This window comes from Dasypus novemcinctus, chromosome 5 (assembly GCF_030445035.2).
Source record: "Dasypus novemcinctus isolate mDasNov1 chromosome 5, mDasNov1.1.hap2, whole genome shotgun sequence".
Taxonomy (NCBI): Eukaryota; Metazoa; Chordata; class Mammalia; order Cingulata; family Dasypodidae; genus Dasypus; species Dasypus novemcinctus.
In genome coordinates, this window is record NC_080677.1 from 100,022,943 (window position 1) to 100,042,295 (window position 19,353).

At 35.3% G+C, this 19,353-nt stretch overlaps 1 protein-coding gene across 13 annotated transcripts in view; it reads right to left on the reverse strand.

Annotated features, from left to right (window-relative positions):
* The window catches only part of CADPS2 (calcium dependent secretion activator 2), a 613,932-nt gene that overhangs the window by 112,589 nt on the left and 481,990 nt on the right, over positions 1 to 19,353 (reverse strand). For 8 of the 13 annotated variants that reach the window (XR_009185867.2, XM_058297292.2, XM_058297289.2 and 5 more), the window contains exons 15-17: positions 13,846 to 13,909; positions 10,657 to 10,780; positions 8,623 to 8,643 (exon numbers count right to left, since the gene is read on the reverse strand). Coding sequence is in view for 11 of the 13 variants with exons in the window: in XM_058297292.2 (XP_058153275.1) it covers positions 8,623 to 8,643; positions 10,657 to 10,780; positions 13,846 to 13,909 (209 nt within the window). In the remaining 2 variants the exon portion in view is untranslated. The remainder of the gene's footprint in view (positions 1 to 8,622; positions 8,644 to 10,656; positions 10,781 to 13,845; positions 13,910 to 19,353) is intronic. The other 5 variants (XR_011648842.1, XM_058297299.2, XM_058297291.2 and 2 more) reach the window with 1 other exon arrangement.

Below are 19,353 nucleotides of genomic sequence, written 5' to 3' on the forward strand. Positions count from 1 at the left end.
GACGTGGCCCAATCAAAGCCCCAATCATAACTCAATCACACCCAGGTACAGACCAGATTACAAACATAATCCAATATCTATTTTTGGAATTCATAATCATATCAAACTGCTAAAATAATGTAAATAGCTTGTTCATGTTTTTTGTCCACTTATTTAGAAGTTGTTTTTCTTATGACTTTGAAACATCATTTTATATGTTAAGCATATTTAATTCAAGTTTTTAAAAAAGATTTATTTTATTATTTCTCTCTCCCTTCCCACCCCTCCCCCCTGCCTGCCCCGTTGTTTGCTGTGTCCATTCGCTGTGTGTTCTTCTGTGTCTGCTTGCATTCTTGGTGGCACCAGAAATCTGTGTCTCTTTGTGTTGTGTCATCTTGCTGCATCAGCTCTGTGTGTGTGGTGCCACTCCTGGGTGGGTTGTGTTTTCGTGTGGGGCAGCTCAATGCAGGGCGTACTCCTTGCATGAGGGGTCCCCTACGAGGGGGACACCTATGCGTGGCATGGCACTCCTTGCGTGCATCAGTACTGCATGTGGGCCAGCTCACCACACGGGCCAGGAGGCCCTGGGTTTGAACCCTGGACCTCTCATGTGGTAGGCGGATCCTCTATCAGTTGAGCCACGTCTGCTTCCCTAATTCAACTTTTAAACATTGTAGTTACCTTTGTTTTTTTTCTAAAATTCTTTACTTTTTGAGACTAGTGAAATACAATGCTACTTTCCTCTGATATCTTGCCATGTTTAAAAACTAAGGAAATTATCATGCGCCATAAATTTGTTAAATGTTTTACTCTAGTGGGTATTGATGTATTTTAATATTATTTTGGTTATGCTTATTTTGGATCTGACTATAAAGAAGTTATTTCTTCAAAAATAGGAAGTTTCCTTCCACTTTTCCTTTTGCTGTACCATACCGCCACCCCCAATAGACAGATTAGGAGATTAAAAACCAAACTTCAGTGGATTGTGAAGTGAAGGTGAATGAAGTAAATGTGCATTTATTCACTCTTCTTTGGATGGCAGCTGGAAGGAGGTGTACAGCTGGAGGAAGACATGTTTTAAAGTGATATATGGTAAAACTAGAAAGGACATGAGGAACAAGCCAGAGAGGCAGCAATGATACATAAGGAGCAAGATTCATCCAGAAGCAGGTGGGTGGAACTGGGATTAATACAATGGTTGGGAACGTTGGCCTTGAAGAGGAAGATATCTTCATATCTTGATGCTGGAGAACAGGAGATATGGGTAGGTGTGGCTGTGGGTAAGTTTGTAGATATAGGACTCAAAAGCTGAGGCCTGGCTTACTTACAAGGGGAAAAAGAAGTGAGTGGTTTCCAATACCTTAAAATATATGTCATTTAAACTTAAGATCAACTTCCTGTGATAACTTGAACTGAAAAGAGAAAATTGTTCAAGATAAGATCAAGTTTACATTTTTATATATAGAATTAGTTATGACTATCCTGGTTGAGATTAACTTTCTCTTTTACAACATACAGGGTGGGGAGGGGGGGAGGATGGATGACTCATTGACAAAGAGACTGTGGATCAAGGAAACATACTACTCATTTTAGTCACAGGACACCTCAGCAGACGCTTGACAAGTCATTCAGTGCTGGCGAGATTAATTCCAAATGAAGGGGCAGAAAACCAAAGGAAGCCAGAGAGTGTGAAGTCAGTAACTGCTTAAATGGAGTAAGAAATACTTGTTTTCCTAGAGTTAAACTCAGTTAAACCAGGGAGGATGTTAATGCAATGCAGATTCAGAGACAATTTTATAGGACAGAGAGCTGTGTCTAGTCATCAATGCCTCCATGATTTGTCTAGAGTTGGCAGAGAGCCAGCCCTTTCCCTTGGTCAGTGCAGATGTGGATAGTGAGTACAGAGGTGCTGAGTGTCACAAGCATTGCTATCATGTTGCTACCTGTGTAGAGTATGCTGTGTTCTCATTTGACTTTTATGTGGTTAGTTGCCTGAATATGCAAGGGGCTACTATGCAACTGCACAACAGATTTTCCTTTTAATTAAGCTAAGTGTAGGTACACACAGAGTTTTAAAGCATAAGTAAAGCACCATCAGACAAAAGCAAATAATGCTTTCATTTGTCTCTCCTAGTCAATAATCTCTGCAACCCCTCTTATGCCCCCAAATCTCTCCTGATACATAAGGATTAATTTCAACAGTGTCATGAGCTACTGTGAAGACAACTTATATGAGTTTTTCCTGTGTGGCTAGCTAGGTTGAGGGAGAAAAGTTGAGTCAAATAAATATTTTAGAAAATCTCATTCATTCCAGATTAGATGTGGAAAAGGCCACGTGAATGATATTGCTTACATAGCACTTAAAATGGAATACTTTCTTATGCATACACTCTTAATATTTTCTTGTACATACTTTCTTGTGCATACATTTTATACAATTAGGCTAATATTGTGGCCAAGAAGTGTCTTAAAGATATATAAATTCAATATATTGGTAAGAACATATTGTATACAAATAGGTAAAAATTAACATTTCAACTGTATTAGATGATGGAACAAAGTAATTTCTGGCTATCAGAAAAAATTTGTACTCTTAGGGAATTTTAACCCCCACTGATGATCTAAAAACTACTCAAAGTTTTCTTTTATGTAGTACAACATAAATTTCAATTTGGTCCCACCCAGGTGATCACAAAAACTAAATGAGTATAGTTCAAACAATGAACTTTTACTAATTGTACATATTTCCCTAAGAATTGAAAACTCTAACAGGTTTATAAGAATTCTAAAGAAAAAGAGTCATTTTCTTTGTTTTCAAGCCAGAAATTGTATTTATTGATTTGTCCCTAAACAGCAGGTGACTCAGAAGCAGAATTAGTCACAGAGGTTTTACTTTCAGGCCAAAGTCCCATCATCTAAGCTTACTGCCCAAAAAAGCCAGATGGAAATTCTTTAATTACCTGTTAGATTCTTTTTAGGGTGAGGATTCTGTTACTTTTAATACATAAATTACCTTCTGTAAAGTGTTGTCACTACTTATGGGAATGCAAAATTTAAGGTCTATTAAGATTTCAGAAAAACCTTAATTCATGGTAACATAATGCTCAAAAATTGAAGTCAAATTTATAAGGAAACAAAGTTTTTTATGATAGAAAATTGTTATCATTTTAGGAATATTGGTAAGAAATTATTTCACTGCTAATAATCATTTTCATTAACTGTGCAGTTTTATATACTCAGTTTCTGTGTTTGTTACATACAGACACTTATGTAGAACAGATTTTATTTATTATTTATTGTTATGCTTGACAATGGAGTGCTAAATTAAAATGTCACCCAGATGGCAAATACATCCTAATGACGTAAGGACTGCCACAGTGCAACTTCTCCTCTTAAAGAAAGTAAGTGCTGCGGCCCTCTGGGAAAGCATCTCTATCCTGTTCAACTGAGACTCTGAAAATGAGAGCACTGGGGGTTAGACCTGGGAACCTGGCAACCAGAGGGCTGAGAAAGATCTTCATTGCACAAAGACTTTGCCTGTTCATTCCATGCTACCTTTTGTTTAGGGTACCTCCAGATTCGTAGATTCACAATAAGCCTATGTGAAAATTCTATGCATCAGATCACACGTCAATGGCAAGCCAGAAGGAATGGTCTCCTGTCTTTTATCTTAAGTCACAACACGTCTGTAATTTTCAGGAGAAAGCAGGAACTGTTACTAGATGTATTATTTTCATTCTTGTCTATAAGAAATGCTTTGAACTAATGAACACATTGTTCTTTAAAAATAATAGCTGATTTGCATCAAGGTTATGTGATTTTTTAAAAAGCACACTTAAGAAAATGAGATTTTTAGTGTCTTTTTAGATCCTAGATTCTAAATATAGAGGATCTCACTATTACATAAATATAGTTAGTGATTAAATTAAACTAGAGGAGAAAAGTAGTTATTTTGCAACTATGTAAATCAAACATTTCTTAATTAGTACTAAAAAGGGAAACAAGCTAATAATGGTGGCATTTTGTAATACCCCTCCCCAAAGTGCTTTCTAGAAATTTCAAGTTCTCAAAATGAGCTATCTGATCTCATGAAACCCCTGCAAATAACTCTAAAGCAGACAAAAAGACATTTACAGAGAAGTCTTTTGTTTTATTTCACCCATTAAAAAGTTTGAAAATCTTTTTCCAAATTTGTGCTGCCAATGGATACTTGATGAATTCCCAAGGATTCTCATGAAGAAAACTATGAGTCAAAACTGAGCGGCATGCTGAATTACAGAAGCAACGAAAACAGTTTCCATTACTAGACATTGGTAATGCAATTGCTACCTGTAATCTCAGGCTTCTCTGATCCAGAGTTAGTGCAATGCTGCCAACTCCTCTCCTTGACAATCACGAAGTTCTGGTTTAATTCTTCCAATCTTGTTATTTTTAGCCCTATATTTTTAAATATTCAGTGATTGATTTGAATGACCTTTTGCAAAGCCGGCTTGCCAGTTTATAGATGTTTTCTTTGCTAATAATAGCCTGATTACTCTCTGTGCCAGTGCCATAAACTTATTCACTTGTTTAATAAATAATTATTGATTACAAAATATCTGGTATTGGCAGTGGGGATATAGCAGTTATCGAAGACAAAACCCTGCCATGATGGAATTAACATTCTAGTATAATAAGAAGCCTATTGTGTGTTAGATGATGAAAACTGCTACACAGAAAAATAAAACAGGGAAGAGGCAGACATTCTGGGGAGGAGAGAACGTTGCAAATTTTAAATTACTTTCACTACTTGATATCCTGAGATCAACTGGGGAAAATAGACAAGATGATTCAGATTCTGGAGTCCAGTTTTAGCCTGTACTAGACCTGTGTTTTCTGACTCAGTAGTCACTAACCACATGTGGTTACTAAGCATTTGGAATGTGGCTAATCTTTATTGGGAAGTGTTGTAACAGCAAAATACATACCAGATTTCAAAGACATAGTATGAAAAATGAATGTGAAGTATTTCATTAGGCATTCTAAATATTGATTACATGTTGAAATGGTATTTTAGATACATTGGATAAAACAAATTATTAAAATTAATTTCACTTATTTCTTTTTACCTCTTTAATGTTTCTATTAGAAAATTTAAAGTGACGTTTTTGTCTTATTTTGTGGGTTGTATCACACTTCTATGGACAGCAGTGTATCAGACCTTCTGAAAATGACTACAGTGGAGTTGGATCTTGTGCATTTTAAATGAGTGTAATTTCACTATTCAAGTACAAAAGGGAGGGAGAAAGACAGAGAAAGGTAAGAAGGTAGATTGGTAGGTAGATGGTGGGTCCTAATCGCTCACTCACAAGCTATGTGACTAGACAAACTGCATAACCTTTCTACTTCATTTTCCTGAAAAAGGGATAATAATAATATTGTTTACTACAAAGGGTTGTGAGAAATGAATTATTTGATACATTTATCGTGCTTAGCATTGTGACTGGCACATAAGTGTTTACTATCATTATTGCCACATTACTTTTGGAAAAAGTAGGCTGTGAATACTAAGTCTTGGCTTTTGTGATGTGGCTGTTTATCATAAAATGCTAATACCATGCACTGGACAGTCTGGAGGCAGTGCAGTCAGTGGGAAGTACTCAAAGAGACATGGAACCAGATCCCAGCCCTTCTGAATTTTAGCAGCACCAGGTACTTATTTTGTGCCTGTGTGAGTGTGTACAAGGTGCTTTTTTTTCCCCCTGATGTCTCAGTTACCTCTTTTATAAAATACCTGTTTTGGAGAGTTGTTTAAGAAATCAAATGAGGCAGGGCAAATAAAAACAAAAAAATCCTTTCCCTCCCAAAATAACTGCTGGGCACATAGGCAGTTAATAAATGACATTATCTGGACAAATTTTACTCTTTCCTAGGTAGACTATATAAATTGAAGAAAGTGATTATAATTCATAGAGGCTACTATTGGAAAGTGTTCTCAGATATTTGAGGTCTTACACATACAACTGATATTCTCATTTTTGTCCACTTTCAAAAGCTCCCCCAAGAACAACTGCTCTATAACTCCACTGTTACTGAATGCAAGTCATGGATTATAACTACATTTCTTACACGTCCCTCTTCCGTTACTTTAGAATACTCTTTAATTGAGATTAGTTTGCCCTTCAATCCACCTAAATCATTGAGATTACACTGATTTTTCTCTTTGCTATACAAGCACTTAATTTTAATAAAAACATTTTTCCTAGAGTCTCTGACCTTTAGTGTTGAACAGTGGTATGGACTTTAAATACATGTGAATGGAAGGTTTCTGCCTGGTAGAAGTGAGGTTCCTGGACAACTCTTTTCATTTCCTCTTCTCTCTCTAATGGGGACGGGACAACCCTACACAGCGTGCAGATCTGTGCTTCATGAGAGCACAGTGTGACCCCTTCACATTTCACAGGGGGCGGAGTGAAGTCTCAGTGGGTTAGGGATCAGGACACCTGACTCTGGTCCCAGCTGGCTGACTTATTTACTCTATGACAGTGGGAAAGCCACTAACCACCTTGGGCTTCTAGTAGGTAAACTAGGACAAAAAACGTTTTCACAATAGGAATGTTACAGGGACAAAATGCCATAAGAGGTTTTAAAAGTTTGTTAAAGTGTATGGGACTGTTACACTGGGTTGTCATAGAGGAAATGGTAATAGTCTAATTTTTTATTCTAATTCATGCTTTCTTCATTGTGCTCTGCAATCATCTCTCCCCTTTTCCTGGCTCTTAGTGTTCTGTTCCTGACACTTTTCTGTCAAATACTGGAAAATAACTGGAAAAAAAGAAAAAGAAATAGAACTCTTAAAAGAAAACTTCAGTTAAAAAAAAGCAAGCAAAGCTGATGCTTAATGTATGTAGCATTATCAATGAGGTTAACTGTAAAAGTTGGAAATGAACAGAGTTGAGAGTACCACATTATAGTGAGTATGACTACCACTGCTGATTTGAAATGTGATTGTGGCTCATATGGGTAGTCTGTGGACATAAATGCCAATTGCAAGGAAAGCAGAGAAGAATCTGGGAGATATATAACAGTGATTTTGGCGGTGGATGAAGACAGTGATTAATAGCATAAATATACGCATGCTCTTCTTTTACAAACTGCTAGGAATATGATGATAAATGGGAAAATTACAACTAATGTAACTTATGGACAATAGTTAACAGTAATATTGTAATATTTAATAGCAATGGCAAGAAGATATTAATTCAATAATAAGGAACAAAAATAGGAGTGTATATAGAGGTATGGGATTTTTCTTTTCAAGTAATGAAAACGTTCTAAAATTGAATGAGGTGATGACAGCACAATTCTGTGATGAAAATGAGAACCACTGAACATACACTTTGACTGGACTGTACAAAGCATGGGACTGCTTTGTACAGGAATCCAGTGGCTGATGACAGACTGTGGTTAATAGGACAAATAGGAGAATTTTTTTTCATGAATGACAACAAATACACAGTATTAATATAGGGTGTTCTTAATTGGTTGGGTTGGGGGAAAAATACACCAAATGTAAGATATGGGCTATCATAAATAGTAATACTTTTATGATGTTTTTTCATAGTTTGTAACAAATGTCTCACAACATTGCAAGGTGTTGGTGGTAGAGAAATGCATGTGAGCCTTGTATGTTTGCTTTGTAAACAAACATATGCATGTTTGTTTTGTAAATTCACAAATTTTACTGAACACTTATTGTTTATGTATGTTCAGGTATGAATGTGCTTCAATAAAATTTTATTAAAAACAGAAGAAAACTTCTCTATGTAATTGTATGCAAAATTTGACTCTCATGGGAAAACTAGAATTAGAAAAGATCTTCGCTTGTTCTCTTATCCTATTGTTTTCAGAACTAACTAACTAAACTAACCAACCAACCAACCAACCAACCAACCTACTCCTTCTCTCCAAAGTACTGAGTATCTACTTTGTGTCAGCAGGCCCAGAACTGGATGCCTAGGATGAAACAGTGAACAAGTAAGAACTCTGTCTGCAAGAGGATGATGGGGATACAGACAGGATAAACAGATAATGGTACAGGTAGTTTAATTAATTACAACTGTGATAAGTGGTACAAGCAAAAGCAATAAAATCTTTAAAAATTCAGTGACCCTACAAAGAACTCTTTCCCAGCAATTTTTGGGGAATGGGATTTCATAACCTCTGCTCATTCACGTTATTAACAACTTTAAAAGTTAAGAACTGCTTATTTTTTATTTAACAGTGTTTATGCTTTTTAGTCTCATGTTATTTTTCAGGAGTGATAAAGGAAAATAGCCTCTTTTCTTGTTTTAAGAGCACTTCAGATATTGGCAACAGCTTCCAAATAAGATTAGTGCTTATGCTTAAAACATAATGGATAATATTTACACAGTCTTAGGTTATTTGCTTTGAATAAATAACAAACAGATATTGCTGAACTTGTATAGGGGTATATGGCCTCTGTTTTCCCCACAAAACATTAATAATAGTGTAATTTAAAAAAGTACTTTCAATACCAGAGTCAAAATTCTGGAGCCCAGAAAAGGAGAGAGCTATTCAACATCAACATATCACACCACCACATCAGAAATTATGGCACATGCATGCACAAACGTTAATTACCTGTTTCCTTTTCTGCTGGGCCTAAAATACAAGAAAAAAGAATTTAGGAGAAAACCAAACTCTACCTATGTTGCTCATACAATGTAGAAGGCCAGTTAAGCAAAATAGCCACTTCCTATTTCTACCTTAAATTTGATTTTGTTCTTATGATCTAGGCATGAAATAATACCATTTCGTTTTTAAGATAAAAATCAAACAAAGAAAAAAAAAAACAAGAAAAAAAAGAAGGGAGATAATGAAACCATAGAAGTTTTTCTCACCCAATGAGTGAGTATTTTGTTGTTCTGAAAGGGGGACTGCTCAGCAGTCCTACTAGACTGGGATTCTTCTAGAACATTCCTACTTTAGATGGGAGGGAAAAGATGGGTGACTCCAAAAAGGGAGAAGGAGGGAGAGTAGACTTGGTCCTACTATAGATTTTTCTCTAATACGAACTTGTTTGTATGTGATCCAGATGAATGGCTACACCTTTTTGATTATCAGTGTTAACATGTATGTCTAGCTAATTAATCAAAGGAGCCCCATGGCTGTATACAAATAAAAAGTAGTTTATGTAGCCATATTAAAATGAACCCTGTGACTAGGAAATACGGAGACAGGTTAACAAAGACGTATACCATGGATATTTTTCCTATTCTTTTAGAAGATAGTGATTGAAAATATGAACTAAAACAGACAGTTAAGAACAAAAGAATTCTTACAGTTTTTTTGGATAGGGCTCATAACATTTGTATAAAAGAATACCGTGTTTATTGTTTCCACAAACTTATTTTCTTTGCTGGATTTGAAAGGTTTTAATATATATCTATTTTTACCAATTCTTTCTGTGTTCAGAATATCTAATATTCCCAAAATATTAAAATTATTTGAATGAGGATTTGAAACATGAAAATGAACCTGTATATCATCCATTTCCCCCAGATCTAATATTCATTGCTTTTGGTTTAACACAACATGATATCACAATTAACGATGTTAAACTGGTAACTAAGGAGGTTTCATGTTGTTACTCTCGTGATATAATATTGGTTGCTATAGTGATGAGATGGCTTTTTTGTTAATCACTCAGGAGGTTGGTTATCGCATGCTTGTTAGAAAGTGTGACAAGATTTGAAGGGAAAAAAAGGAATAACATAGCCAAATATAGTCCATCTTTTTTCATTGTCCAAATTTGGATAGAACTACCTTAACATCAACTATTCATAATTCAAAATTCACTAGTATAATTTTATATTAAAAGTTACTAAAATTTTTCTTGCTGATGATTTATTTAATGTATTTATCATGAACTGCAAACTTTTTCCCTGTTAATGCTACATGTATTATATAAGCTGGTTTTATGATATTTAAAGTAAAAGCATTTGAGTCCTTTTCTATGATTTTTAGTATCAAAGAATTGTTGAATAAAAGCTGATTTTGTAGCTTTGCCATAAATTTCAATCTACTTATTTCTAAGCATCTTAAATACTGTTATTCTTAATGACCAGAACCTGAAGAAAGAGAAAAAATGCACAGTTCTCTCAAGAGATCTAATCTTTCAAATGCATCAATATACTGCAAGCAATTAAAAGCTTGCAGGAAGTTCTTATCAGTTTATATCAGCCCTCACGATAATCAACAAGTTTCTTCTTTCCCTGAGTGACACTGAAGAACAGAAAATAAAATTACATAATACTACACTGTTACTGATCAGGAGAGAACACACTGCTCATAGTTTAAATGTTAGATATACTTAGAGTAATGTCAAAAATACAACCCATGAAAACACCTTTTGGTTTCTTGAAAACTCAGAATAAGAACAAAGGACAACTTAAGCACGAATCCTGGGTCTTTCATTCAAGCAGAGTCCCAGGAGGCATATTAAAGCAATGAATAGGAAAAAGCTCTTCAGTTCACCAGCTGAGATTTTAATGAGACATTTCCCTTTGCCACGGTACAGGTTTGTTCAGGAAAGGAAAGGACTCTCACAGAAAATGCAGTTAATAGCCATTGTTGGCTCTCACTGCCACTTTGGCAATTGCTCACTGCACTGACCTTCTATTTTGGCATATTCTGTGAGTCTAGTGTAATTGATCAAGGCAGCTTTCTCGAGACATTTTCTGACCACCTTCTTCACCTCTTCTGCTGGTATGGGAGTGGCAATATCTTTCATTAAAACCTACCAGAAAATAAATACAGAGAGAGAAAGAAATAACATAAAATAAAGACTACAAATTATACAAATAGTCCTACACCTTACTGCTTTAGTAAGGCGTCCTAGGTAACATCAGGACAAAGTAATGAGTCGGCACTTCACAACTGGGAATGTAATCCTCAAATCTTGCCTCCTCCAGTCTAAGCCTCATTTATGCACATCAGAACCTCCCATAGGCCAAGCCACCATTCAGTGTGACTGTCACTTTTCCTCCAGGGACCCACCACACCATTAGAGCAGCTGTTTCAGATGATGAATACAGTCCATGGGACAAGTAATAAACAAAGTTTGTCTTGCATATCCCTACTTTAAAAGCCTTAAATCCTTTGACAAAATATTTTAAAACAAAAACAAAAATCCCATTAAAAATAAACATCATTTTTAAGCTTTAAAAATCAAGACCTCTACTCTCACTAACTTTATTGTGATCTGCTGAAAATACAGTAGCAAGCTATTAAAAAAAAGGGAAAAAATAGTTCTTTGTCTTAGAGAAAAGAAATACTTATGGAATAACAAATGTTAACATTCACTAAACTTTTTGAAAATTAAAAAAACAAAAACCTGATTTTTCTTCTGTTGGGTTCCTAAAATGAGCTTTTGGATTTTTTCTTAAAAAGTTTTACTACTGGCAAAAGGAAACTACAATTATCTCCGGAATTCAAAATGTAATTTATCTAAACACTTTTATAATGTTGCATTGGTAATTTTCCTTAAAACTTTTTAGTGATAAAACTGCTTACAATAAGTTTTTATCTTTCTACTAAACAAACTATTTTTCCATAAATTACTGCAGTTTTTATTGCCTTGTTTACATTTAAATTATAAAATACATGACAGAATGTTCATATAGAGAAGACAATGCTATTATAAGTGTTCTTATTATTCTGAGTTGTTTATTTTAAAAAAATATTGAAAGGACATGAAGGCACCCACCTCATGCTTTATTATTTCATTCTATTTACGGTCAGCCCCAGTACTAAGGGTTTTATCATCTCTAATTTATTCAATCACCCAAGCATCAGTGATCCTTAACAACATATTTGAACTTTGTTAACTAAGTTTTCAGTTTTTGAAAACAGCAAAATCTATCATTTAAAAAATTTCCTCCCCTACAAAATTCAGTTATTCTTCATATTCACATATTTAAAAAAACCTTAATACTGACATATATTTGACACCTTTATTAGAATTGCCCACTAGACTCTGTAGCCAGAAAAATCTTTTTCTCAGTAAAATATAAACAAGCATTAAATATGCACTATTATTTTTCATTTGATTATTATTAAACTTTAAATATAAGAATAATCTTATTCCATATGCAGAACCATGTACTTATTAATAGGTCTTCTCACAGTGACAAACTTTTAAATAATAGCAAGAGCTGTTAGAGTTAGAATATAAATATCTGCCATAACGGTGATATGTTTAAATCAGACAATATTTCATATTATCTAGGAGCTAGGTACTTAAGCTGGTGTGGGAGGAATTGGATTCTCTTTCTGGCAAAGGGCGATAAAGGGCTGACAAGTGCAAAAAGGGAGACAAAACCTGTTTCATGCTTTCTCCCCACATTCTTCCAAGGCATAGATATCAAGAATGGCTCACATGTAGACTTGATTTTATTATTTTTCTAAGATGTCATTAAGTGAAGAGACATAAAAATGGAGAGTCCTTAATATTTCTCTCTCAATTTTGCAAGAGACATGATTAGTGACTAAAACTGGAATAAAGGTCACTAATAAAGGTCAGTAGAGGGCAAGAGGGCATCTCTGTTATTACGAACTCTTCCCTGCTGGAGAGAGGGAGTTCTACCATGGAAACCAGGACACAGAGAGCTTGCTGTAGGTACTCACAATGGGATGTGGTTCCAAAAGTGTAAAGTGATCTTTAAGGATTTTATTGTATCCATTGTACCTTAATAGGATGAAATGAATACTTTGAAAAGCTTGTGTTGCATGCAGCTTTTATTGTAAAAATTCTAATAAAACAGATAATACTACAATAATATTTCTAATACATGATGCACAGTAATTGGGAATAAGACAAGGATATATATATATATATATGGAATCTACATATAATCCAAAGATCTCATTTTAGGTATCAGTTCTGGCCCTCATTTTACAAGTATTTAAATCACTGAAATCAAATAATGAATGTTTTCCCTTTCTGCTGTTAATAGAAGTCTAATAAATAATGTGATATCTAAAATCTATTTGGTGGAAAATGGACAAGAACAAGTGCTTTAATTCAATAAATCAGAACCAGAATAATCAAATCACTAGCTATAGATGATCTCTAGAAATTATTTTCAATTCTGATAATTCTTGCCCAAATTACTTAACCATTAGCATTGCCTAGCATATGAATTGTTTTATAAAGAAATAAGTATTTCCCTTTCAAACCTTATCTGTTACAAAAGAAGAATATACTTTCATTAAAAAAAAAAGACTTCTAGCATGAACATAGAATCTTGTTTTCTATTTTTTTTTTTTTTCCAGTGGGGAGGATGGATTTCTACAATTCATTAGTTCATTAAAGTTAACATACAAATTGGAATAACTGAAATAAATTCCGAGATAAATTTCAATGAAATAAATATGTTTGTGAACATTAAATGATACTTTTGTAGGCATGAGGAAGATGATAGGCAGAAGAACTAAGAAAGTCAGAGGGTGATTAAAAACAGTGAAGTCTGAAAAGCAAAGATAATTATACTTAACTGAAAAAAAAAAGATATTTCATGAGAGAGAAAAAAAGATATGGACAAGGTGGATATGACTCAAAAGATCCCATAATCCCAGGGTTGGAAGGCAGAGGTAGGCTTTGGAAAATGGGAAGGAAGAAGAAGGATATAGAGAAAATTTTGAATATAGTAAGAAAAGGTGAGTAAACTGATGAATGGCAATGGACTCCAGAAAGAGTATGCACTAGTTGTGAGGGAATGGGACTGTCTGCCTAGTTCAATAACTGAAATACATGGCAACTGAGAGAGCAAATAGTTCTTATAAAATAATGTTTAAACATACCCTTTCAAGTAATGAAAGTGTAGCTTTTAGAGCACCTTCAGGTCGTCCAAAGGGAAAACAGTATCTTTAAAAACAAAAGAAGGAACCAAAAGTCAAACATTTAATATCCGAAATGGGTAAATGTTCCCCACCTCACTTCCCCTGCCCGCTAGCCATTAGTAACCTCCTTACACTATAGCCCTCTTTAGCAGCAGCTTATGCTGCTGCCTCCCCTCACCCCTCCTCCTAGCCTTTGTTCCCGCCCACATTGCCAACATGTAATCTGCCTCTCTCCTTAGCCACTGCTTACCTCATAGCCATCCTCCCTTACCCACCTATCCACCGCCACCCTGTAGCTAGCCCACCCCTGCACTAACCCCTCCCTCACCCGGCACTATATAACCAAGTGCACTTCCTCAATAAAGTAGACCTGCGCACAGTCCTCGTCTCCGTGGCGTTCTTCCACCGCGCTGCGCGTCCCCACCACACCTTGAGCTGCCTGCTGCCGGCTCAAAGGGCCCCCGGCCCCCCGGCAGCTCTCCCTGAGCCAGCTGAGCTCCGCAGCCAGCGGTAGTAGTGTAACAGCTAAATAATTCCCTCCTATATTACTTGGCATTATTGGTGAACATTGAGAAGAAGCTAAAATAGCATTAACTCAACTGGGAAAATTTTAACTGTTCAAGTTTACCTAGCCCTATGTTATAAATGTCTTAAACAATACAGATACAAACAATGATGAAAAATGTTGGAAAGTTTTGAAGATACATATACTAAAAGAATACAGTAAACAAAAAAGAGCCTCAAAGTGGCAATATAAGGGGCAATTAAAATGCATTGCCTAATAATTTGTTCACTATTTGTTGTTATTTAAGGTCTAGAATAAAATGAAATTATTTTCTCCATTTCCTTCTATATTTATGTATGGTTTAAGATGGAAACATATGTCACAAACATAACTTGTAGGACAAACACATTTCCAGCTTCCCCCTTTCCTGACATTTGCCCATCTACCCTCTCTGCAAAACACACACAGTTCTTTTGCCAGTACAGAATCCTTTATCCCAAGTATTTTTCTAATCCCATGTATTCCTAATACACACCAATAACTGGAGGATAGGTTATATAGATGTTCTGAAAATCAGGCAGAGATGAGGCTGGGAAAGCGAGTGGGCTCCTCATAAGACATTTGCCACACACTGATAACAGGTTCAGTGCCCTCTTCAGGTCACTTTCCACTAAAAGAGCATAGGACTGTCAGGATCATTTCAACCTGCTGGAGCTCCTTGTTTTGTTGAATCAGGTTCAGCAACGCACCCGCCCTCATTTCTTATCCCACCCCCCCAATACTTCCTCCATTCTGTTTCTGAACAGGTTCTACAGGCAGCTGGGCTGTCCTTAAGATTGTCACCTTGCTCTGACTTAGAAATCTTCAAAATAATAACTTAGAAAAAACCATCCTTATCTCCATGTCCTTTTTCATTATTCAGGGACTTAGCAGACATCCTTTCTCAGATTTAATTGAAAATAAATTACTTTTTCACATGGTAATTTGAACAGGTTTCTTTTAAAAGAACATATATTTTAAATTCAATCTGTTTTATAGGATCAAGTTCTAAAGAAAAGAAAATGATTGATTTCTCATTTCCTTTTAAAGCAAAGTAGTAGTTGAATTTGAATTCGGTTTGGGATTTAGTATCAAGAAACTATCATTAGTATCAGATGAATGTGTCATAAATTTAGTCAAATTTTTGTTCAGAATATCATTTTATTTATTGTTCATAATTTCCTTCACTTAATCTTGCCGCCATTCACCCATTACTCTCCCCCCACTAAAAAAACTCACAACTGATATATTTTGCTAGAGTTTTCCATGTGCAATAGTGCTTTTAGAGTATTAACAAATTAGCAAAGTAGCTTTAATCATCTTGTCTACATTCAACCTTAATCCATGTTTAAATAAAACACAAATTGGGTTCTTATAGTCCCCTTTCCCTGCTTAAATGTTTTCAGTGAATTTGCATAATCCACCTATTGTCTTTCCTATTGTTTATTTTCACTAGCCTGTGGGTGACACATTTTCTGAATGGAATGTTACTGATCCCCAGATTACATTTAGCATTTCAGGGCTCTGAGGTCCCACTGGGTATGTTCTGAATTAGCATTAACTGCCCACAATGTATAAATAATTCAGCACATTTACAGAGTACAAGTAATCCTGAATCAATAAAGTACAGAAAATAACTACACAGAACCTTAATTGATCTTTACAAAACAAGTTTTACATGAATGGAATAGTTTCATTCTGTCTTTCAGGATAAGTATTTGGGGTCTGTACCACTTTGAGAGCTCTACAATAACAAAGTACAGTGGAAAACACTCATATATCAAATAAAATTGGACCAAGCTTAATAACAAATCAGAATAAATGAAGTCACCCTTATTTCCATTCTGAAAAATTAGTTACACAGATGTAAGAGTTTGTATAGACCAATCCTAACATTAAGCTCTTCCTTACCCATTTTTGGTTTTTATTTTTAATGAGTTATGTAAGCACATAGTCTAAAGAGGAAAAAATTTCTAAAAGGCTTTTTATGAAAAGCAAAGGCCCTCTGTGTCAGTTCCATGTCCTGCCCCCCTACCCCATGTAATTTTCTGCTTTTCAGAAAAAATGGCTTCAACTTTTAACCGATTCTTTTGTTATTTAAACCTCATTTCCCTAAAGCGCGTGTTACGATTTCTACTACTTGATTTTTCAGTTTTAGATACCATCTCACTAACTTCCCACTATGGAAGAGAAACATTTAGTTTAAGTTTTTTTTTTTTTTAAGGAAAAAACTTTGAGAGGTTTAAATGATAGACAATAAATTACATATAAAGTATAAAATTTGAAAAGTTTTGACATATGTGTAAACCACTACCACAAAATAATGTGTATATCATGACCCTCAAATATCTCCCATCTCTCACCTCCAGGGCCCAGCGCCCCTCTGATTTCCTGTCATACAGACTATATTTTTCAGAATTTTATGTAAGTGGGATCATGCAGTATACACTTTTTGTCTGATTTATTTCCTCAGCATAATTACCTTTATATTCATTCATGCTATTGCATATATCAATAGTTCATTCGTTTCCATTGCTGAATAATATTCCATTGTATGGAATATATTGTTTACCCTTTCCCTTGCTGATGAGCCTTGGTTTGTTTTCAGAATTTGGCTACGAAGAATAAGGATGAACATTCCAATGAAAGTCCTTGTGTGGACATACACTTCCATTTTTCTTAGGGATAGCTAGCAGTGAAATACCTGGTCATATGGTAGGTGTCTAAATGTTTAAGAAATTGCCAAATTATTTTCTAAAGTGGGCTGTACCACTTTACATTCCTATCCATAGTATAAGAGATTTCCAGTTTCTCCATATCATGCCAACACTTGGTATGTTCAGGTTCTTTCATTTTTAAAAGAAATTTAGACATATGAATAAGTATATAGTAGTATGATTTTTTTTTTTTTAGGAGGTACTGGGGATTGAACCTGGGACCATGTACATACAAAGCAGGTGCTCAACTACTGAGCTACACCTTCTCTGCAGTACTGTGGTTTTTTTTCTTTCCCCTCCCTCTCCCCCTCCCCTGCCCTGCTCTTTGGTTTGTTTTTTTTGCTGTCTCTGTCCATTCGCTGTGTAAACTTCTGTATTTCTCTTTTGGTCTTCTTGTCTTTCTCCTCTAGGATTCACCAGGATTCAGTTCCGGGGACCTCTGATGTGGAGAAAGGTTCCCTGTCAATTGTACCACCTCAGTTCCTGGTCTCTGCTGCACTTCACCTTGACTCTCCCTTCCTTCAGCCTTTTTGTTGTGTCATCATCTTGCTGTGTGACTCACTTGTGCAGGCACTCCGCTTGCTGCGTGGACACTCAGCTCGCCATGCAGGCACTGGCTTGCCACATGGGCACTCACACAGGCAATGGCTCACTACGTGGGCACTCATGTGGGCACTCAGTTTGCCATGCAGGCATTTGTGTGGGCATGTGGCTCACTGCATGGGCACCGGCTCACTAAACAGGCATGCTTTCTCTTCTTTTTCACCAGAAGGCCCCAGGGATTGAACCCAGGTCCTCCCATATGGTAGGCAGAGGTCTTATCACTTGGGCTACATCCATTTTCCAGAATTGTGGTTTTTGCATTTTCCTAATGACCAATGATGTTGAGCCTCTTTTCATATGCCTTTTGCCATCCAAAAGACTTTGGTAAAATGTTAAAATATTTTCCTCATTTTTTATATATTTTTTAATTTTATTTTTTTCATTTCATTTTGAGAGTTCTTTATACACTCATGACAAAATTCCTTTCTGGGTTATGTATTGTGCAAATAGTTTCTACCACTCTGTACCTTGTTTTTATTTTATTTCCTTAATAATGTCTTTCAAAGATCAAAAGTTCGTATTTATGATGGAGTTCAAGTTAATTTTTCCTTTTGTGAATAATGATTTTGGTGTTCTATATAATAATCCTTGCCTAGCCCAAGGACAGAGAGTTTTTCTCCTATGTTTTTAGAGGTTTATGATTCATTTTGAGTTAATTTTTGGATCAGGTTTGAGGTATGGCTCAAGGTTAATTTTTGGCATTTGGGCATCCAGTAGTTCTAGCACTACTTGTATAAACAAAATACTTTGCAAGTTGCTTTTGCACATTTGTTGAAAATCGATTGATTACATGTTTATGGGTCAATTTCTAGGTTCTCAGTATCACACTGTCTTGATTACTATACCTTTATAGTAAGTCATTAATTCAGGTAGTTTTAGCCTTTCAATGTTTCTCTTTATAAAAGGCATTTGGCTATTGTAAATGCTTTGTGCCTCCAAATGAATTTCAGAATCAGCTTGTTGATTTCTACAAGATCCTACTAGGGTTTGATTGGGATTGCATTGGATCTATAGTTCAATTGGGGAACAACTGACATCTTTACAATATGGAGTCTTTTGACCCATGAATATAGCATATCTTTCCCCTTATTTAGGCTTTCTTTAATTTCTCTCAACAATGCCTTTTTAACTTTTCTATATACATTTTATAATCTTTGGTCAAATTTATCCCCAATATTTCACATATTTTTTGCTGTTGTAGATGGTATTGTTTTTACATTTCAATCTGATTGTTTATTGCTAGTATATACAAATAAATTGATTTTTGTATCTTGATTTGGTATCCTGCAATTTTTCTAAACTTGTGAATTATTGTGGCATTTTTTTTTGCAGAGTCCATGGAATTTTCTACATGATGATCATGTATTCTGTGAATGAAGATAGTTTTAGTTCTTCCTTATCAATTTGGATGCCTTAATTTCTTTTTCCTGCCTTACTGTATTGAATAGAACATCCAGTACAAGTTTGAATAGAGGTGGTAAGAGCAGACATCTATGCCTTGAGCCTGATCTTAGATGGAAAACATTCACTATTTCATCATAAGTGTGATGTTAATTATAGGTTTTCCATAGATAACTTTAACAGGCCGAGGAAGTCCTCTTTTAT